The sequence below is a fragment of the Sardina pilchardus genome, chromosome 7, assembly GCF_963854185.1.
Source record: "Sardina pilchardus chromosome 7, fSarPil1.1, whole genome shotgun sequence".
In the NCBI taxonomy this organism is placed as follows: Eukaryota; Metazoa; Chordata; class Actinopteri; order Clupeiformes; family Clupeidae; genus Sardina; species Sardina pilchardus.
Window position 1 is genome coordinate 33,985,814 of NC_085000.1, and position 23,999 is coordinate 34,009,812.

General features: G+C 42.5%; 1 protein-coding gene across 1 annotated transcript; it reads left to right on the plus strand.

Moving 5' to 3' along the window:
* Positions 1-17,239: 17,239 nt before the first annotated feature.
* On the plus strand, positions 17,240-22,725 carry LOC134088028 (tumor necrosis factor receptor superfamily member 14-like). The gene is made up of 5 exons (XM_062541916.1): positions 17,240-17,566; positions 17,806-17,931; positions 18,063-18,218; positions 19,050-19,137; positions 22,381-22,725. Exons 1-5 carry the CDS (start codon positions 17,425-17,427, stop codon positions 22,580-22,582), a joined length of 714 nt encoding a protein of 237 aa, XP_062397900.1. The 5' UTR covers positions 17,240-17,424; the 3' UTR covers positions 22,583-22,725.
* Positions 22,726-23,999: the final 1,274 nt, after the last annotated feature.

The following is a 23,999-nucleotide window of genomic DNA, read 5'->3' on the forward strand; positions in this document are numbered from 1 at the left end:
GAGGGCTGTTTCCGTAGAATGCTGTTTTCTGAAACCAGACTGAAAAGTATCAAATAGCTCAACATTTTCTGAAACATGAGTGAGCTGGTTTGTAGCAGTTAGCTTAGCGTAGAGACGTAGCGTGACTTCACCACTTTGGGGCCAGGTTTGGCCTGGCGCTCTGCTACTACAGCACTGGCCAATGGTATTAAAGGATTGGGAAAGGATTACATCATTAGGTTCTGCAACAATAAGGTCAACCCAATAATACCTTCTTCTGTTAATGCAATTACATTATCAGTTCAGATGTTATTAATTTAATAGGAAATGCACTTCATCACATTATCAGGAAGTTACTACATTATCAGGTTCCACTGCTATGCGATGACACCTAAAACCCATCAGGACCAAACCCTCTACCCTCCGGGTACCAGCCCGAAGCCCTAACCAGTACACCACGGCCCTCCGGTTACCAGCCCGAAGCCCTAACCAGTACACCACGGCCGCCCACACGGTCTACCTCACCACCTACTAAAGATTTAAGGTCTGGCTAATGAAAATGTCCCAACTCAAACGGTGGCACCAAGCGTGCATTTGAAACTATCACTGCACGCAATTGGATAATACTATGACCAATATTTACTGACTGATTCCGGACTTGCAGCATCTGTTTAGCTCACCTGTTGTCAACCTACCGTGTGTACACTGGTGCGATTGGTGCAGGTCAGCTCAAGGACAGGGCTAATGAACTCTGGATGCCCAGTGTAGCTTTCAACTGGATCCCTCTTTCACAACAGCGGCACACACACACACACACACACACACACACACACACACACACACACACACCTCATTCCAGTATTTGGGTGAGGACGCTTGCGTAAGTCAGGAGAGTCTGGGAAAGGGATTATGAAATACTGTTTTCCAGACCAGAAGATATGTGGCCATGTTTGTCACAAAATCAGTTGACCAATTGAATTTTGAGAAAGGAAATGTCCCTTTCCTGCCCGGTATAGGATTTCAGTTGCTCAACAGCATGAGATATTCTGAATCATGTTTTTATTACATGATGCACCTCATTTCACCTGGACTCTCACATATTTGCATTGAATTGGCATTGAAACCTGATGTGTAATTGTTCATTTGACAGTACATGTACACTTTTTGCAAGCATTGCCTGGATGGCAGCATAGGCTGCTCAAACCCTGTATATATCATTCAGAATGGATTGTGTCTTGCCAGATGTGTAAGATGCCCATGCCGTAGGCAATAATGCACCTCCATTCCGTCATAGATGCTCGGTTTCAAATTGAGCACTATCCTAAGTTGGAAGGGGCTCTAATAATAGTGAAAACAAATGTCCACCTCTGTAAAAATGTCCATCCCTCTTAAAAATGCTCACCTCTAAAAAGATAATTTCTGCTGTGGCCCATCAAGGGCTCTGTAGCCGTGTATGTGGGTCATCTCCTGTGATTAGGCCGTTCCTGGTTAGGAAATTACCCATGAATCATTAAATCAACAATTTGCAGGCGTCTTTTCATTGTCATCAAATTGTCATCAGTTTGTCTTTTTCCATTCAGTCCACATTCATGAATCACTGAACCCCAGTCAGAATGAAAAATTTCCTGATGATATACTTGATGATGATGACATATTTATTCAGAATGAAATCATAATAAAACCTGATGACATATTTATTCAGAATAAAATCATGTTGTTCTGTCTGTAAATAGCATACTATTATGTTAATCTGTTATTTCATTAATATGAGGTGGTCCATCAAGTTTAATACTATACCACCAAGTCATGCAAATTAGACAGGAATATACAGACGGCATCTCGTCATAATCATGGTTACCGCCCCCAGTTACCGTGTTAACCATGGCTGAAACACCCCCCGTGGGGGAAAACATTTGTGTTCTGCTAGCGAGTTAGCCCATTGACTTTCATGTGTGATGTTAGCATGTTTTCCCCCACAGAGGGGGCGGCAACCTTCTAACCGTCTGTATCTATAGCTGTTTTTCATCACAGTTTTAACACTGTCATTGCTAAAGTAGATTGCAATTTTAACTGAAGACATGTACTGTATGTTAAGCCAGATAGAGTTGTGGGTGTGTAAACAGGAAAACACTGGAGCTTGGCCATTATTGGATAACTAGAGCCATTTTAGCATACAGTTTACCACAACGTCATATTTATCATATTTTCACCTATATTTCAATGTGACAAATGATGCCTGAGGTGGGCAGATATGATGACGAGGGCATTGCCAGTTACTCTAATTAGTTGTGAAAATATTCCTCCTTTTGCTTTCTCTATCATTACACAACTTCTCCAACTTCAGCATTTTGCTACCCCTGCATGGGCCAACCTTTTTTGAGACATATTGCTGGTAGCAAATCGAAAATGTACATACATTTACCATGAAACAGTCAAATTGGACATTTTCAACATCTGATATGTTTTCTGTGTCCTTTTTGCAACTAAATATGAGTTTAAGAGATTTGCAGATTATTATATTCTGGTTTTATGCACATTTTACACACTATCCCAACATTGTCTGTTTTGGGGTTGTAATGCACACACAACTGGCCGTGCGCAAATAACGCTGAAGCTCAAAGATCCAGCAGCACACAAACACCGTAGTAGTGTCGTAAATGAACAACTAGTCAGACATGTGTTTGGCAGTTAGCTCTCAAAACAAGAACAAGAAGGGCAAGAAGGCACAAGAACATCGTGTCCCCTGTGAAAAGACAATCTGACATCAAAACAAAACCTGAATGAAGATCCGCCTGACTGAACACCGAAGGTTGAAGCCTCTCAGATGTGTTGATTTCTCTTTGACAACTGACGTCAAAGGGTTTGAGTAACATTTGTAGAGATTATCAGACTGAAATTGAGTGTTATCTTATGATTTTGGCTGTGGTTATGGAATTTGGCAGATGATATCAATGATCAATAGCCCAATGAAAATAAACAAACACTATAATACCATTACTCATAAGAAGGGCTTTATCTTCACACATGACGGCCTCTTCAGCAAGATGTACGGGATGATGCAAATGCCAGTGTGGATGCAACGGAGATTCTGTTTGGTCTGTTAGACCTGACTGACTACGCAAGACATGACCTTCAAACCCCATGAATCAGAATCAGAGCAAGAAGTCATGGATCCTACTGAGTGTATGAGCCAACAGCAGGATCCTCCCTTGGTTTGTGAATAGAGGGCATGAAGGGGAGTGTGTGACCTTTATATCCGTGGGATCTTATGAGGGGAGAGGTGTGTGTGCCCTTTACATCAGAGGGTTCTTATGAGGGGAGTGTGTGTGTGTGTGTGTGTGCCCTTTACATCAGAGGGTTCCTATGAGGGGAGAGGTGTGTGTGTGTGTGTGTGTGCCCTTTACATCAGAGGGTTCTTATGAGGGGAGAGGTGTGTGTGTGTGTGTGTGCCCTTTACATCAGAGGGTTCTTATGAGGGGAGAGGTGTGTGTGTGTGTGCCCTTTACATCAGAGGGTTCTTATGAGGGGAGTGTGTGTATGTGTGTGTGTGTGTGTGTGTGTGTGTGTGTGTGTGTGTGCCCTTCACATCAGAGGGTTCTTATGAGGGGAGTGTGTGTGTGTGTGTGTGTGTGTGTGTGTGTGTGTGTGTGTGTGTGTGTGTGTGCCCTTTACATCAGAGGGTTCTTATGAGGGGAGAGGTGTGTGTGCCCTTTACATCAGAGGGTTCTTATGAGGGGAGTGTGTGTGTGTGTGTGTGTGTGTGTGTGTGTGTGTGTGTGTGTGTGTGTGTGTGTGTGTGTGTGCCCTTTACATCAGAGGGTTCTTATGAGGGGAGAGGTGTGTGTGCCCTTTACATCAGAGGGTTCTTATGAGGGGAGTGTGTGTGTGTGTGTGCCCTTTACATCAGTGGGTTCTTATGAGGGGAGTGTGTGTGTGTGTGTGTGTGTGTGTGCCCTTTACATCAGAGGGTTCTTATGAGGGGAGTGTGTGTGTGTGATCTTCACATCAGAGGGTTCTTATGAGGGGAGAGGTGTGTGTGTGTGTGTGTGTGTGTGTGTGTGTGTGTGTGTGTGTGTGTGTGTGCCCTTTACATCAGAGGGTTCTTATGAGGGGAGAGGTGTGTGTGCCCTTTACATCAGAGGGTTCTTATGAGGGGAGTGTGTGTGTGTGTGTGTGTGCCCTTTACATCAGAGGGTTCTTATGAGGGGAGTGTGTGTGTGTGTGTGTGTGTGTGTGTGTGTGTGTGCCCTTTACATCAGAGGGTTCTTATGAGGGGAGTGTGTGTGTGTGTGTGTGTGTGTGTGTGTGTGTGTGTGCCCTTTACATCAGAGGGTTCTTATGAGGGGAGTGTGTGTGCCCTTTACATCAGAGGGTTCTTATGAGGGGAGTGTGTGTGTGTGTGTGTGTGTGTGTGTGTGTGTGTGTGTGTATGTGTGTGTGTGTGTGTGCCCTTTACATCAGAGGGTTCTTATGAGGGGAGTGTGTGTGTGTGATCTTCACATCAGAGGGTTCTTATGAGGGGAGAGGTGTGTGTGTGTGTGTGTGTGTGTGTGTGTGTGTGTGTGTGTGTGTGTGTGTGTGTGTGTGTGTGTGCCCTTTACATCAGAGGGTTCTTATGAGGGGAGAGGTGTGTGTGTGTGTGTGTGTGTGTGTGTGTGTGTGCCCTTTACATCAGAGGGTTCTTATGAGGGGAGAGGTGTGTGTGTGTGTGTGTGTGTGTGTGTGTGTGTGCCCTTTACATCAGAGGGTTCTTATGAGGGGAGTGTGTGTGTGTGTGTGTGTGTGTGTGTGTGTGTGTGTGCCCTTTACATCAGAGGGTTCTTATGAGGGGAGTGTGTGTGTGTGTGTGTGTGTGATCTTCACATCAGAGGGTTCTTATGAGTGTCCAGTAAATGGGCGTGTCAGATGTGGAATTATTTTCTGTTTTACCGGCTTTTCTTTGCACCTGCCTTTTTGGATGCACAGGTTTTGAGGATGAAAAAGTTTGTAAATGTCATATTTTCTTTTTTATTGTCTAGGTGCAGCTATGTCACAACCACAAATCAGAGAAAAGTTGGGTCGTTGTGTAAAATGCAAATAAAAACAGAATGTGATCATCTGCAGATCTTGTAAAAATGTAGTTGCAAAAAGGACTCAAATCAAGACAGATTTAAAAAAAAAAAAAAAAAAAAAACATGTTGCTGGCATCAAATTCAAAATGAACATATACTGTAGGCTATTTTCCATGAAATAGTTAAATTAGTCATTTTCAACATTTGATATACTGTCTGTGTCTTTTCCCCCCCAAAATATGTAGATAATCACATTGTTTTTATTCGCATTTTACACAACGTCCCAACTTGTTCAGATTTGGGGTTGTACAATTAAATCATTTTTGGCGGCATGGTCCTTCAAGAGCTCTTGGGGTCGCCATGTCTGTGGGTCATTTCCTGTGATGAATTAGGAGAGCATTTCCTGAATAGGAAATGATCCATGAATCATTAAATCAACAGTTCCCAGGTCTTTTCATTGACATCGGTTTGTCTTTTTCCATTCAATTCACATTCATGAATCACTGAAGCCCAACCTGACTGACCAATTTGAAGCCTCTTAAGGAGGTTCCCTTAGACTGGCTAAAACCAGCGATGGGATTTTGCCCCGCAACTCAGGCAGGAAGCCTGCACATTCATCTCTCCTGTTTTCATTACACATTTGCGGGGACCAACCACTGGCTTATCCATCTGGTACTCCCTGATCATTGGTTCTGATTGGTTGAAGGACTATCCAAGCGCCATTTCCAATCCAAGAGTCATTTGCTCATTGATTACGCCTCTTGTACAGTAGAAATACGGCACAGACTGTATGAGAATGTTGAACCTCAAAAGATTGAGCTTGGTCTGGTGATAGCCAGGCTGTTCCCCCTGCTGAAAAAAACAGCAAGAAACCAGCTTAGGCTGGTAGCTGGTTTTAGCTGGTCTTTGCTGGTCTTTGCCCAAAACACAGTTATTATTGCTGGTCTTTGCTGGTGTAGCTGGTTAGGCCACCAGCTAGACATGCTGGCGTGACCATCTGAGGAAGCTGGTCGTGCTAGTGTGACCAGCCTGTCGTTTGGGATACAGCTGGTTTTAGATGGTCATGCTGGTGACCAGCCTGTCAAGCTTGACAAAGATGGTCAAGCTGGTTTTCTAGAATAACCAACATAAGCTGGCGTGGCCAGTAAAAACCAGCAATGTAGACCAGCAACACCAACTAAAATGACCAGCTTAAGGTGGTACGACAATCAAAACCAGCTGAATTACCATCATAAGCTGGGTAAACCAGCTGAAGGTGTGTTTTCGCGAGAGTTTTGCTGGTCTAGCTGGTTAACCATCAAAGGGTGGTCAAATAAGCTGGTCAACCAGCAAACCACCTTTAGCTGGTCAGGCTGGTTTTTTTTAGCAGGGCCCTCTCATTTAAAACGGACATGAAGAAAGTTGAGTTCAGTTGAAGTTTATCAGAGAGGCTTATTTAACAATCTGACATATCATAGGCTGATAGATAAAGCAATCTGGAAAATAAATTGTGTATTTACTTAAGTGAAGACAGCAGCAGCGCCCCCTGTGTTCAGTGCTTCTCATAACCTCTGGGGGATTGAAGTGGAAAATGCACTTACAGCGCCCTCTTGTGGCTTAAATCAGACCATGCTCTTTCCAGGGATGCGCCAGACAGGTCCAACTTCACATTCCGTTAGCCTAGTCTGTTCCAGAGCAAACAGTGCCCATGTCTCAGAAAAACTGGCCTCTAGTTGGAGGGAGGGGGTCGTTGATTTTGTTTTGCCTCTTTTTTTGTCAAAGTTCAAAAGCCCATAGCTCAAGAACTAAACCAGGAGGCTCAAATTGTGCATGCTGGCATAGAAGTAGGAACTGTTTGTAGCAAAATTGTCCCATTTGGTGATGATCCTGCATGGTCATAGTTGTCCCTCAAGGTTGCTCAAAATGTCACTGTTCTGTTTAGGCCTCAGCATAGGCCTTTGATTTTTCCCCTTTAATGGGATATGCAGAAATTCTTTCAACAAAGGCGATGCACAGAAGATAGATAGATAGATAGATAGATAGATAGATACTGTAGATACTGTAGATAGATAGATAGATACTGTAGATACTGTAGATAGATAGATAGATACTGTAGATAGATAGATACTTTATTGATCCCAAAGGAGAAATTCAAGGTCCCGGTAGCTTAAGACACCACACACAACATACACTACAAAGTAAACAGGATGATAAAATAACAAATCATCAACATGGCTAAAAAGAACAGTAAAATATACTAAAAATAAAGATACTAAAACAAGGATCCACATGAGTGTACTGAGGATTGGCACTGTGATCCAGTATGAGGTGTGTGTCAAGGTGATGATGCAATTAGCAATAAATATGGACAATAAAATGTAAGCATATATAGTAATATAACTATTATAGGATAAATATGTGGACAAAGAGAAAGGTAAACATAGTGATAGACAGTGGCGATTCTAGAGATTTTTTTTTTTTTTTAAAGTATATTTTTATGCCTTTTAATGATAGGACAGTAGAGAGAGACAGGAAGTGAGTGGGAGAGAGTGTCGGGGTGGGATCTGGAAAGGACCACGGGGCGGGAATCGAACCCGGGTCGCCGGCGTGCGGTGCAGGTGCCCCAGCCAGTCGCGCCACGGCTGGGGCCCTAGAGATTTGTAACAAGGGTGGCCCTAGTGGGGCACTGGTAAATTCAAGGGTGGCGTCTAGATAAACAGAAACAGGCTCAAGTTGTTAAATTAGCACACATGCATGAGTAAAACCATGCACCAAGCACCATACTCATAAATTGAAAGACAAAGAAGGACAAAGACCATACTCTCACATCAAATGTCTTTGTAATTGGATAAAATGTCAAATACAGTTTTCAGCTCATTTTCAGCTCTGAACAAAACCTGTTCAGAAATTAGGCCATTTGAGCAAGAGTGGAAGTGTGAAATGTTTTTTTGCCAGTGATACTTAACTGGTCTGGTTTTGGAACCCATGATTTCACAAGTTCATAAAGTTGTGACCAACTATATACAGTATATATATTTAGCATTCAGGCCAACGAATATGGTGAGGTAGCCTACATAAGACACGCAAAGTGCCTGGCCTATTTGTGTGAAAAATGCAGATGTTTGGCATTACATTTTTTACAAGTATTTAACTGCTGATATTACCTCGAAGTACTACTCGACAGGTTTGTCTTTGACAGGGGTGCGTTGTTTCCAAGTGACACTTTAGTTTGGATGGTTTTATGCTCTCATGTGCACCCTACACTGTCTTATTTTGCCCAAGGGTTGCAGCCAACTTGCATTTCACATGATATCTTAAAATTATGCATAGGCTACTTTTATAAAATTAGCTCCCTAACATTATATCTAACATGACCTGTCACATAAACATTGTCTATGTCCATGCCATGGCAATGGCTGACATAGGCTATGAATACATTTTATCAAAATAACAGGACAATGATAGATCTGATCAGGTAGCATTTTAAATCGGCGATTTTTAATTTCTTTTTAGCCACAAGCTCCGCGACCCAGGGTGCGAGTTAGGGGGGAGCAGGGGGAGCCATGGCTCCCCTAGTGGCCACCTGAGCTCCCCTGGAAACATGGTTTGTGAAATTTTGGGGGAGCTCTAAAATATTAATGATTGCCAAATAAATTATATTTTGACCATGGTTTTCCCTCAAAGGTGTAAAATCAGATAAATAAAATTGTATTTTGAGTTCATGATTCATGAAAAAAGTGCCTGCTTTCGCGCTTGAAACTTGGGGACGCTGCCCGCAGCTCCACCCACTACCCACTCACACAAGCTCGTTCACACTAGCACTGTAGTCGAATGTCTAAAAGATAATGGCTCTGTGCATCGTTGTGTTGTGTATGGCGTTGCGTCTCTCCAGGCAGGGAGAGGGTTGTGTTGTGCCCTGTATTGTAAAGGCTTTGCCATAATGTGTTCATGGTTGCAGCCGCTGGCTTCTCTTATTTCGTGTGTTTGGCTCTGTGTACAGGATATCCCATGTGGTTGTGAAACAATGTAAGTTGTTGAGTAGCCTAATTCTAAGTTGATTCAATTAAACAGTCAGAAGACACATTATTGGTGGTCCGTGGATTATTTACTATCAAGTTCACTGAAGTTTGCGTAGCCCATTCGGGAAATCTGTTGACGTGATCCATCAGGGTGTTTCGTCTAAATATGGCCATATAGCTGTTAGACCTATCGCACCCGTGTGCAACGAATTTTCTCTTTATAATAGGCCTATGCCTATGCTGTTGCAGGATCGGCATTTAAACTTTGCCCCCCCCCCCCCCCCCCAAAAAAAAAAAAAAAAAACGCCCCGCCCCCTGGCTCCCCCGGAGACCGTGGTATAACTCGCACACTGCCGCGACCCATCACTCAGATCAGTACCACAACCCACTTTTGGGTGCCAACCCACCCGTTAAGAAACACTGGCCTAAGCTATAAACTTTCCACAATGTCAATATTACATTAGGGTAGTAGACTATTTACAATACAACATAACAATACAACAGTGTCGGCTGTAGAATAGGCAGATATAAAAATGTGCCTATTACGTGATTCTACAATTACAATACTGGGTTTTGTGTGTGTAATATTGTAAACTCACATGCTAAAAACAATAAGCCATGTAGCCTATAACTGCAAGCATGTTTGCTAGATTGCTTATATTTCTGAACTAGTGTGCTGCAAGTGCATCAAGAAATGTCTCGCCTTTGACTGTTAATGGTGAATCGTAGACTAGGATTTTGGGGTGGCACCTGGGGTGGCCAATTGAATCTCAAGGGTGGCCTGTGCCACCCGGAGCCACCCCTCTGGCTACGCCCCTGGTGATATAAGAATTATAGCAGCAGTGCAAGAAAAGAAACCAGAAGCAAGAAAGTAAACATCAAGCGCATAGTAAACCCAGAACTGACGCCTTCTTGTTCAGGCCGGCATCTTGAGGAGATGGTGGAGCTTTGGAAGGGGCAGCTACAACAAGGTAAGGTAACTTTTATTGTACCCAAGGGTAGATTTGGTTGCAGGTAAAAAGTGTAGGCTGCTTACACACACATAGACAACATTAATGACATTGACAAAAAACAAGAAGACATTGACATAACAGTGGCAACACTGCTCCAGACTTAGAGACATGGTTAAATCACTAAAATATAAATAAATATATAATTAATTCAGGGGATAAAATACAGACTAAGAGATTCTCGCAGCTAAGCCAGAATAAGTAATAAATATATAAATACATTTAGAAGGCTGTGAAGTCAATAAGTTAGATAAATGAGTGTGTAATAGCCTAAGTGTTATTTAATATTATGACAGCTGAGGGAACAAAACTGCATCTGTATCTTTTAGTTTTGCAGGCGGGCATTTTCTACCTGCGGCCTGATGGGAGAGGCTGAAATTCGCTGTGTAGTGGTTGGGATCTATCATCTAAGATTGACCCAACTAGCCTCTGTAGCTGCCTGCTGTGTAGGGACTCCAGCCTCAGCTGTGGCTCTCCAATCAGCCTACTAGCCCACCTCACGATTTGGTTAAGGGAATTTTTCTTTTTCAGGGGTAGGTTGCTGAACCAAGAGACCAGGTTAAAAGAGATGACAGATTCAGTGAAGCAGTGATAAAACATAGTGAGCAACTTTCTGTCGATGTGGAGGGAGGCCAATTTCCTCAGACAGTATAGCCGCTGGTTCCCCTTTTTGTATGCAGCCTCACAGTTTGCCTCAAAGTTTAAATTATTGTCAATAATGGTCCCCAGGTATTTGTATTTGTTGACACACTCCACTGCTTGACCCTTTATGTTGGTGATTTCCTTAGCCATGGTGAGTTTCCTAAAATCAAACAGCTAAAAATTCTTTAGAGTTCTTTAGAACACAGCTTAGGCAGCCAGTCTACCACAGATATTGGCAGGTCCATAGCTTTTATTTGGATTTATGGAAGAGAATACTTTTTCCACATGCCCCTCTTCAATTATGAAGTGGTTCTGGTCAGCTAATTGATGCCTAAGCTCCTGTATTTCTCTACTAAAATCATAAGTATCAAAACGAGAAAAGAAATTATTTAAACCATTTGCAAGTTCAGGATCTGCATCAAAATCTTCTAAAATGACAGTGCTTATATTTCTTGAGTTACTGATGCCTGCGATGGCCTTCATACTTGACCAGGCAGAGCCCAAGTTGTTTGCAGCCGTTTTATTTTCCAGCATTGATTTATAGTTCTGTTTAGCCCTTAAAATTTCAATTTCCATGTATTTTGTGGCTGTATACAATTCAGAGGCAGTCCCGTGTTTGAAGGCAAGTTTCTTAGCATGAATGCAGGATTTAACAGATTTTGTGACCCATGGCTTGTTATTAGAGTACATTTTTACCCTTTTGCTTGGTATAATCATGTCTCTACAGAATGCAGCATAGGAACATGTTACATGGGCTAACTGATCCAAATCTCCCCCACATGCCTCTATAAACATATCCCAATTAGTGCAGTCAAAACAGGCCTGTAGACACTGCACAGACTCTTCTGTCCAATGTTTGACGTCCTTTGTAGAGACCTTTTCCCTCTTCAAAACAGTTCTGTATGTGGGCTTGAGATACACACAATGTATGTGTGGGAAAGAGAGCCAAAACTTTGCCAGTTCAATGTTAGAGCCAAAGAGTGCATCTAAGAAGGCCTCAGCACTCCCTGCTGAGAGAACCTGCAGAACTCTGGGTAAACCAGCTGAAGGTATGTTTTCACAAGAGTTTTGCTGGTCTAGCTGGTCAACCATCATAGGGTGGTCAAACAAGCTGGTCAACCAGCAGACCAACTGAAGCTGTCAGGTTCTTTCAGCAGAGGAGGGCTTAGGCCTTCTTAGATGCACCCTTTGGCTTGATGTTTACTTTCTTGCTTCTGGTTTCTTCTGTGTTGCAGGACATCCTGGTATTAATGATCAATTCTGTTCCTGCCATTGGGGATTGGATGGGCCGCAGTATAAGGGGCCGCTGTTCCCTTTGTCTGGAGCTTCACTCTGCACGCTCGCCTGTCCCACTCCGCCCAGCCACCCTTGCCGTCATTGCCAGATACGCCCGAGTGAGAGGCTGGCATGGCCTTGGCGTAGGCTTCGTCCTTAGGCCTTGTTTCTGGCCTATGTTGCTACTTTGCTAGTTTACTTTGATAACTTTTCTGAAGTTAACCTTTTCTTTATTTTTTGATTATGTATTCACCTTTTTTTGTAAATAAACATCCTTGAATTGAGCGCTATTTCGTCCGTCCGCCTTTTTAGAGGTTTTCACCTCAAACCTTTTGTTGCGTGTCTATCCCCTAGACTGGGTCTTGGCTCCCCTCTTCTGGGCCTCCTCCGCAGCCTTGGCAGCCTTTACAGTCTTGGCCTTGCCCTTGGCAGGAGCTTCTCCAGCCTCCTCCGCAACCTTGGCCTTGCCCTTGGCAGGACCTGGCAGTCTTGATGAAGAAGTAGCTGTAGATGTAGAACCAGAAATGGACAACAGAAAGGAGGATAAATCGACCAAAAAGCTGGAACTGGATTGATCCTCACCCGAGTTGGCCACCGCATTTGATGCTCAGTGACTTCATGCGTAAATTGTTTTGTTATTTGGTTGTCCTCTCAAGTGTACACACACACACACACACACACACACACATACAAGACAGATATAGGCCTACAAGTGTACACACACTCACACACACACACACACTCCCTTACCAGATACACACAAGGTCACTAACCGTCAGACTTTTGAAGCAAAAACACTCGTAAAACATTGTACCTATTCCAAGTACCAGACCCATTGACTCCTCTCTTTCAGAATATGTTCATGTGTTTGCTACTGCCATTGTCATGTTCCAGATGTCATACTATTGTTGTCCACTAGAGGGTTGAATGTTTACAACTGAAGGAGAATTCAACATGAGAGGAGTTGTAATATACACTATTTGCCAAAAGTATTGGGTCACCTGCCTTGACTCATATATGAACTTCAGTCACATCCCATCCTTAATCCATTAATATGATGTCCATTTTTTGCAGCAATAACAGCTTCAACTCTTCTGGGAAGGCTTTCCACAAGGTTTAGGAGTGTGCTCCTGGGAATTTTCGACCATTCTTCCAGAAGCACTCTCAGTCTGCGCTCTAATTAATCCCAAAGGTGTTCTATTACTGTAGGTTGAGGTCAGGACTCTGTGCAGGCCAGTCAAGTTTGCACAGGGTCCCACTACACACTAAATATATTTTTTATTTCATTTTTATAAAATCATTGCCTGCGTAGGCAACATTGTTCCATAATGGAAAACGTTAAACTATGTATGTTTTCTTTTACAAAACAATAAGGCATATTTGTTTAGAACCTATTTGTAATCATGTAGTTTTTACACCATAGTATTATTTATTTATTTTTGCAATAAAGTATCTAATCATATTCACTTGTTGCCCACAGACAACATTGTACCACTGTGGAACACTATCATAACCAAATCAAAACATGTTAAAATCATCATGTATACTATTTAAAATGACTAAATGTTTATTTAATTTACCAGTAGTAAAAAGCATCCAGATAAGTAAAAAACACCCTCCATCCCCTCAATAATATCAAGTATGGCCTATTGTGATTGCCTGTGGGCAACATGCAGATTTTTGCTATTTTCTAAAATATCAATTATTTTATATACATAAAAATGATTGGAAATACATCTTTGCTTTTCAATGAAGATTAGTGAAATTCACACTTTTCTATGGTGAACCCAGCCAGTGCATGTGGAAGGGTCAAAATAGCCACCTGTGAGGCATGTGACCATAATTTTGCATTTTCATTGGTTAGTATTGAGTTGTCCAGTTCTTAAAGAGGTATTTACTTATTTAAGGGATGCATCATTTTATTTCAACAAGGCAAAATAGGCTATGATGCCTACAGGCAACACCGTACCATAGTAGAGGGTTAATATTCCAGCCAAAGAGTGTCAACTGCAGCAGACTCTGCATCTTTAGGTGTGTTGATGTGTCAACTGGGGAAAGATAGGCTATAATAACCCCCCAGAAAAAAACTCATAGTCTATCAACCAATGGGCTGCACCTGAATACTGGATTATGTTATGCTTCATGTGTGGGAGGAACAAGTTAGTTGACTGAAGCAAGGAAGTGTATTTATACCTCACTCACTGCGCTTGAATCGGAGAAAAGGTTGGTGTGTTGGTCAAGTTTCCTGTTTCACAGGAAATGTTAGGTGTGAACTGTTGGTGAATGAGTAGCCTTTATTTTTACTCTTCTCTTGGTAAAGACTACCGGTAGCCTGTGGACATACAGTAAGGGGTGTTATTTAAAAAAATATATAAGTATGGAGCTCTTTTTTCCAATACCTCCCAAGCCATGTGACCTAGTGACTCCAAACCGTGTTCAAGTTCAACTCCAAATGACCTTTTGCAGCAACGAGAGCTGCCGGTGGCAGCAGGGGAGGGGATACAAACGCTGCTGTGAAGTTGTACACTCTCTACTTCCCGTAGTGTGGACTTGGCTAGACTTGACCATGTGACGAATCACGAGGCACGGACCCGCACGGACTCTTGTGGATATGGGGAGGCATCTAAACACCTGCACACACGTCAGGGATGTAAAAGCCAATTAGGGCAAAGACCTGACGTCATGAAGGCAGGGTCTAGGCTCCGCTGCTCTCCGCAGTACCTCCAGACCGGCTGCTCTTTTGCGGAGCAGCCGCCTGGCCACGCCTTGCTCCCGCGATAAGTTGAGGCCATGTGATACCGACTGCCGAGTCGAAAACACGCCCATCTAGACCATCGTGGACAGATTTTTAACCACGTGCATCTTGTGCTGCGCAGTTTTTGTGCTGCGCAGCCAACTTGAACGCGCCTAATGTATCATAGATCTCCTATGCGACTAGTCAGACACACCCTTTTCTTTGCAACGTGAGACGAGAACAGCATATAGTTACCCGAGCAACCTGAGTAACCCCTCTCGGGGCTTGTTACTGTCTATGGTCACACCTCTGACATTTCCTTTAGAAAGGGTTCTAAATTATCTTTAGTTAAACTGATTTTAGGTTATGTTCTTTTCTGTCGTGTTTGCTTCAAATGCTCTACTGTTCTCTTATGCAAGACACTTCAGAAGACCATGACACCATCTGAATGCAAATGGTAAGGCAATGTTTTGAATTTTGAACAGCCTAACACCTCCCGCCTTAACTACTAATTAAGCTAAATATTAATTTCATCGCGCTTTCATTGAAGAGCTGTAACTCTACATCTAGACGCAGAGCATGATACTACTGCTCTGTTCACAAAATGTCCAGGCTTCAACCAGTGCACAAAGTAGAATCTATTGTGTGTGCGTCTGTGTCTGTGTTACAGGCGGTCGTTTGAGTCTGAGTTGATTCTTGTTATACCTGCAAACTATAATCGCTTTTCTCCGTTTCGCTGTATTGAGGGGGGGTTTTTTGGAAGGGGGGGTTGCTGCTGATTGCATTACAGAATTCCCCCATAAGTCTCCAGCCAGGAGCCAGGTCCCTCTCATTTCAGGTGAGAGTGATAGAGAAAGTGACAACACAGATAGAGAATGCTGGGCAAACCCCAGCTACTTTTCTTCTAGCCTTGGTGGGTTAAATAAAAGGCTGCTAAGGTGAGCACATTTTTCTCAAATGCTAAAACACATTTCACAAACGTTTCCTCCATGTTCCCCAATGTCACTCTAAACACAATACCCTTTTCTAAAGCTACATAAGCACAACCACACCTTCTCACTTCAAAACTCAAACTTTCACACCAAAAGAGCAGCTCGAAGCTTTCAAAAATGTAAACACTATAAACATCATTACACACTACAGCAAAACAATTGAAAACACAATGCTCAATTTGTGAGAAGGTTCTTTGTTTCATAACTGCCAATGCATGCCAATTTTAAAAACTTTAGAGTAACGGATCTTCTTAGATCTCTGCAGAGGATTAGGCATTTGAAGAGTTATTTTCCAAAATGCTATATCCACCATTTTACTAATGAATTTTCATAAATATATTTTTAAAAAATTTTCAAGTAATCTCAGTGAAACTGTATTGGGTTATGTTTAGTTACAGTAATTTGTCTTTACTCAATAAAAACAAAACAATTGCATTTTTATTACCTGAAACACACAATTACTGTAAATACAGTAACATGATTTGTCACAGTACAGTAATGTCTATAAAATGGATTTATAGCGTTTTGGAGAAGAGCTCTTCATTTAGAGTTGTGAGTTTCATATGAAGAGTACAGAAAATTCTCCAAGTACACTACTGTAACACAACTCAATGCTAAAAAACAGAATCTATTGCACACAACAGTACACAACAGAAAACGCGATCAGGGTGTGAAGTTCTTTTATTTTCTTCATTCACGCCACACACACACACACACCACAGTCACTGTGTGCATTAGCAACAAGTGTCTTCATTTTTGAGTCGTTGTGTGTAATGAATGACGCCAGGTGTGTTCATTGTGTTCAGTGATTGCTGACTGTGGCAAGCATTTTGCATCACATGAGCTTTCATTTGAGAATATGTTTTGCAACATGTGTTTTAGCGATGAAAAATGTGCTTAGATTTATGAGAACGGAGGATTGTGTTTTGTGAATTGTGTCTTCATGTGAAATGTGTTTATGGTATTGAAAAATTGAGGCTAGATTTAGTAAATGTGTTTAGACAACTGGTCATTTGGTTTAGAGGATTGGCTTTTGTGTTTTAGCATTTGAGAAAAACTGTAATGTATCGTTTCATGTATCATCGCTTGGACAATTGTCCACACCTCACTTTCTCACCACAGGGGTCCCCCAGGGTTTAGTGCTAGGCCCACTTCTCTTTGCTATCTACACCAGCTCTATCTGTCCTTTCCACTTGATGACCCCTTGGTCTCAACACAAATCTCGGATTGCCTCTCAATATATCAACATGGATGAAGGCACACCACCTCCAGCTAAACCTCTCAAAACCGACCTGCTGGTCCTCCCAGCCAAACCTACCATACATCATGACATCAACATCTAAATTGACTCCTTGTCTGTTGCACCTACAAGGACTGCAAAAAATGTAGGAGTTGTTCTCGACAATCAACTAACCTTCTCCAATCATGTTGCCTCGGTAGCCCGGATGTGCCATTATGCACTCTGCACACAACATATTGAAAATCAGCACTTACTTGACTAAGATGCTACTGTACCCAACTCCTGGTAGGCAATAGTCATCTCACAACTTGACTCCTGTAATGCCCTCCGGACAGGTCTCCCAGCCTGCAGATGATCCAGAACACACCTGGTCTACAACCAACCCAAAAGGGCACATCTCCCTGACGCTCATTCAGCTAAACTGGCTACTATTGGCTGGTTAGATACAGTTATTAATTAACAGTTATAATTTTAACAAGTTATGTGTGACACTTTGTACCAGAATGGAACTTTTTTCACAGTTTACTGAAAGCCAGCTCAAGTTTTGCCTCCTGATCCTGCTTGCTGTCTGCGCTGTCGTGATGAATGCATGTGGCCCTGCGGAGTATAAAACTGGACAGGAGTGCTGCCCTATGTGTGGCACAGGTAAGTCACACACTACTAGGAAGAAGCTACAGTACAGGAACACACTCTCAATGAATTATGCTTATGTTGTCAAGTGGGGTTATAGCTCGCTCAGAGTATCCTCCTCTAATGTTGGGGTTGGACTAATAAGGGTGGACTAACTTCCCCAAAATATGATATGTGCCTTTAAAAGTTCAATTAAGACGTGTTAATGTTAAAAAAAAATAAATGAATGCCTAAATGTGTTGTTTGTATTTAAGGATATTTTGTGAAACGTGACTGCACAGAATTTAGAAGCACGTCATGTCTGCCATGTCCAAACACTTCCTTCACTGATTCACCAAATGGACTCGCCAAGTGCTTTTCTTGTTCATTATGTGACTCCAGTAAGTCCTGTTTATTAATCTCTGATCACCATTATACCATTCTGTAACTCATCCATTCATCCATTCACTCATTGTAATTCATACTGTACTATTATATGCGCCTGGTGGTCATTTGTGTGTGTTTGGTTCAGGTGTCGCTCTAAGAGTGAAGAGGGCGTGCAGCTCCACCTCAGACACACTGTGTGAGCCTCTGGAAGGTCACTACTGCACTGACCCAATCCAAGATGGCTGCAGAGGAGCTGTGGAACACACCAAGTGCTCACCAGGACAGTACATCAATCAAACAGGTTGGTTTATTATTTGATTATTTCGAAATGAAAATGCTTCAGGAAAGCTCCTTGTCAGACAAAAAGACACAAAAATGGAAGCCCCCGAGAGGCTGTGGTTCATAATGAATTTAGACCAGCTAAGGGGCGTTGTTAGGCACGACGCAAAGCGGAGTAGCTGTTCTAAATTCAGTATAAAGCACGGGCTGCAGCGAGATGCTCCTCCTTGATTCAGCCAATCATAATCAAGGACCGGAACTATCCGTTTTAGAAAGCGCTTTTCCCAACACTCAAAGCACTTCACGTTGAAGGCGGAAGCTCATTAACCACTGGCCTGAAAGATGCACGGCAGCCATTTTGTGCCCACTCTCTGCACGGCAGCCATTATGTGCCCACTCTCTGCAATAAGTGTCATGGGGTCTTTAATGACCTCATTAAGTCAGGACAGTTTAACGCCTCACCCGACTGACAGTATCTCCTGCATTGTGTCATTGATATTTTTTGGCCAGAGGGAAGTGTGCCACCTACTGGCCACCCAAAACCACTTCCAGCATTAACAGTTTTCCAAGGTCTCCCATCCAAGTACTGACCAGGCCCACACCTGCTTAGCTTCAGGTTCTCCGTAGGTCTGCCTGCTGGATAAACAGTGACCATGCCTTGTAAAAGGGGCTTATTTTGGGCTTAGCTTCTGTTACCTGAATATCCAGCCTAGCTTTCATGTTGGAGTCTATGTAACTGTCTTTGAGTGGGACGTTTTCTAAATGTGGTGGATGTGATGCCACTGCTGACTCTCATGACATGTCCCTGCCTGGTGGTTCTCAGAAGTGGTCTGTAATAACGCTTCTCTTGCAGGCACTGGCTCCACTGATGCTGTGTGTGCTGAGTGTGTAGGGGACACGTACTCAAACGGATCATTCACATCCTGCAGACCACACACACGGTAAGAGTATACAACTGTAGACCACCCACACACACACACACACACACACACACACACACACACTCACACACACACACACACACACACACACACACCCACACACACACACACACACACACACACACACACACACGCGCGGTAAGACTGCGCTATACTGTTGTTTCCTGTGTTGTTTTGGGAGGGGTTTGCGAGTGGTGAGAACCAGAGTGGCGTAAGTGACAAATTCAGATATACTGTAGGCTATTTATACCACTGCTTGGTCAAATTTCTTATTGTGATGCGCTATTTGGAACGTGCATTATTTTTCTATATACCGCACGGCTATGAAGTAGTTCCCTTCTTTTGGGCTTATTACACTTGAATATTAAAGAGGAACTATGCAGGATTGGCGATTTCATCTCTGGTTCGTTTTCGCTCGTTTTATGCTTGCATTTTCTCTGCAGAGCTTCCCCGACAGCTTTAGCGTGTATATTTATACATGTATAGGCTATATTTAAATATATAAATTGCAAGCGTGGTTCTTCGTCTCAGACTTCCAGATGTAAACAAAGAGCGATCGTCTCCTGCAGAAAGTTGCATAGGGTCTCTTTAATTCGCCAATGTGAATGTAACGGTAAAAACAGCCATGTTGTATCTAAGACAGGGCAATATAAACGAAAATGATAGTAGCAGTGGTATAAGCGGGATAATCAACTCCGCGCCCTGTGCGTTTATAGGAAAATAATGCACTTATCGAAGTGTAAAGTCCCCTCCGCCTGCGGCGTCGGGTCCTTATTACCACTTCGAACGTGCATTATTTTCCTATAAACGCACGGCGCGTCGTTAATTATCCCTTACATATACAATGCCCTCCATAATTATTGGCACCCCGGGTTAAGATGTGTACTTTAGCTTCTAGTAAATTCATTTTTTTCCCAAATAATATAGGATCACAATGAAAAAAGCTTGATACGGTGTCTGGTGAGCCATTTCTGTGCAGACTTGGCCATATGTTTAGGGTCATTATCTTGTTGAAAGACCCAGTGACGACCCATCCTCAGCTTTCGGGCAGAGGCCACCAGATTTTGATTTAAAATGTCCTGGTATTTCAAAGCATTCATGATGCCATGCACCCTAACAAGGTTCCCAGGCCCTTTGGAAGAGAAAGAGGCCCACAGCATCACCGATCCTCCCCCATACTTCACAGTGGGCATGAGGTGCTGTTCTGCATACTCATCTTTTTGTTACGCCAGACCCACTTAGTGTGTTTGTTGCCAAAAAGCTCTAACTTTGTCTCATCTGACCAAAGCACACGGTCCCAGTTGAAGGCCCAGTACCGCTCCAGACGTTTGTGCTTATGATTTTGAGTGAGAAAGGTTTTTTTCCCTGCATGCCTCCCAAACAACTTGTTGGCATGTGCGTGGTGGCAAAATAAACTTGCGTCCTCTTCCAGGCTGGTTTACCACTGTTCCAGTTGTTTTAAACTTCTTAACGATTCCTCTGACCATAGATATGGGCAGGTGTGCGAGTGGCTATTTTCTTATAGCCATTGCCTTACTTGTGAAGGTCGACACACATCTGCCTTACTTGAACAGTGTGTTCCTTTGTCTTTCCCATGTTGAAGAGAAATGGCCTTTGTGTCACGTCATATTGATAGCCCAAGGAAACAGGATGTTAAGAATTACTAATTAAATGTTCCTACATACTCTGATTGACTTTGTAAACTACTGTAGAAATGACAGAAATGACAGAAATACTTTAATTACATTTATTTCCTAGGAATTGTTAGGGGTGCCAATAATTGTGGAACAGTGTGTGTGTGTGTATATATATACAGTATATATATATATATATATATATATACAGTACAGGCCAAAAGTTTGGACACACCTTCTCATTCGGACACCCCTTCTTTATTTTCATACTATATGACTATGAAAATTGTAGATTCATACCGAAGGCATTAGAATTATGAATTAACACATGTGGAATTATATACCTAACAAAAAAGTGTGAAACAACTGAAAATATGTCTTACATTTTAGGTTCTTCAAAGTAGCCACCTTTTGCTTTTAATACTGCTTCGCACACTCTTGGCATTCTCTTGATGAGCTTCAAGAGTCACCTGAAATGGTCTTCCAACAGTCTTGAAGGAGTTCCCAGAGATGCTTAGCACTTGTTGGCCCTTTTGCCTTCACTCTGCAGTCCACACGGTGGTTGGAACCAAAGGTCTCCGATTTTGACTCATCAGACCAAAGCACAGATTTCCACTGGTCTAATGTCCATTCCTTGCATTCTTTAGCCCAAACAAGTCTCTTCTGCTTGTTGCCTGTCCTTAGCAGTGGTTTCCTAGCAGCTATTCTACCATGAAGGCCTGATTCAGGCAGTCTCGTCTTAACAGTTGTTCTAGAGATGTGTCTGCTGCTAGAACTGTGTGGCATTGACCTGGTCTCTAATCTGAGCTGCTGTTAACGCGCGATTTCTGAGGCTGGTGAGTCGGATTAACTTATCCTCCGCAGCAGAGGTGACTCTTGGTCTTCCTTTCCTGGGACGGCCAGTTTCTTTGTAGCGCTTGATGGTTTTTGCGACTGCACTTGGGGACACTTTCAAAGTTTTCCCAATGTTTTGGACTGACTGGCCTTCATTTCTTAAAGTAATGATGGCCACTCGTTTTTCTTTACTTAGCTGCTTTTTTTCTTGCCATAATACAAATTCTAACAGTCTATTCAGTAGGACTATCAGCTGTGTATCACCCCTGACTTCTGCACAACTCAACTGATTCCTAACCCCATTTATAAGGCAATAAATCACACTTATTAAACCTGACAGGGCACACATGTGAATTGAAAACCATTTCAGGTGACTACCTCTTGAAGCTCATCCAGAGAATGCAGAGTGTGTGCAAAGCAGTAATCAGAGCAAAGGTGGCTACTTTGGAGAAACTAGAAAATAAGGCATATTTTCAGTTGTTATACACTTTTTTGTTTTCCACATGTGTTAATTCATAGTTTGATGCCTTCAGTGTGAGTCTACAATGTCAATAGTCATGAAAATAAAGGAAACTCATTAAATGAGAAGGTGTGTCCAAACTTTTGGCCTGTACTGTATATATAATGTATACACACACACACACACACACACACACACACACACACACACACACACACACACACACTGTATGTATATATATATTGGCTCTCCTGTGGAGCTGGTGAAATGTCACTTACGCCCCTCTGGGTAAATGTGCTGTTTTGATCCTATCAGGTGTGAATCTCTGGGACTGTTCACGGGGAAGCCAGGAACACACACAGAGGACGCTTACTGTGAAAACCACCGTCGTCATCACATGGTGTTATGGGCAGTGCTGCCCTTAGCTTGTACTGTTGGAGTTGTTTTATTGGTAAGGAGAAGAGCAAGGCTGTATGTTGTGTATAAATATGTGACAAAAACAGGGGTAAAAACATAAGTGCCATTTTGTGTCTTGAAGTAGTTTGATGTCATACCTTTAACTAAACAATATTTGGGCTAGAGAACATTTAATGCAGCGTTTTTGACCTGAAGATCTGGTCCTGTCTTTGTCTTAAGTTTTAATTTGTTCAGTTTTTTTGTGTGAGGGGTGTTTTGTACATTGTGTACAGTCCCTGACCTGTTGTAAATAAATATTGCGCTGGTTTCTATTCTCTGTGTCCACTGCCCCTCTGTCTAGCCACATTGTCTCCTGTCAGAATGAGTGCAAAAGTGGCTTGTGTTGGTTTAGCCAGTCAACACCCAGTTACTGCTGGTCTGTCAATAGACACTGCAGTAAAGAACAGGCCCCTTGGAGTCCAACTTTACTAATTCAGTCTGACACTAATCATCCCCCAGTGTACAGTAAGCACCTCAAACATCATCGCTTATGAATTCAAACATCATCACTGCCTTTGGTGATGAATTCAAACATCATCGCTGCCTTTGGTTATGAATTCATAACCAAAGGCAGTTTACCAGCTGACATTTTGCTCACCTCTACAGCAGAGTAGGACCACCCACATATGGTACAGTTGAGACACAGTCGAGACAAAAATGCACCTTATGTTTATGAGCTAATTGTGGAAAATATAAACTACTTATGGGTATTATTGATTGATAATATTTAAGTCTACAAGCTCATAAAACGTCATGTGAAATGTCATGTGGAAATTCACTTCTTTTCACTATCTATTTTTGTGTGTAAAATCAAAACTGTAAAAAGTGTCTCAACTGTACATGGTCTACCCCTATACACTATTTACCATATTCAGGCATAAACCAAAAGGAGGCTATGGGGTACACTGACTCATTACCCCAATTTCCCACGGCTTAAACATTGATTTTGCACATTCTTCCGCTATGGGGTTGATACATGGAGACAGTTAATATGGTATTAATATGGTGGTGTCTTAACCTGCATAACACACTGCCCTGTGGCTTCTACAGGAAATGACTGTAATGCATCGTCACCATCTACTGGAGAATGCATAGAACACACCAATATGGTGTGCGTACCTTATAGAACACAGCAATGCTATGGTTTGTGTACCTTATAGAACACAGCAATGCTATGGTGTGTGTACCCTGTAGAACACAGCAATGCTATGGTTTGTGTACCTTATAGAACACAGCAATGCTATGGTGTGTGTACCCTGTAGAACACAGCAATGCTATGGTTTGTGTACCTTATAGAACACAGCAATGCTTTGGTGTGTGTACCTTATAGAACACAGCAATGCTATGGGTTGTGTACCTTATAGAACACAGCAATGCTATGGTTTGTGTACCTTATAGAACATAGCAATGCTATGGTGTGTGTACCCTGTAGAACACAGCAATGCTATTGTTTGTGTACCTTATAGAACACAGCAATG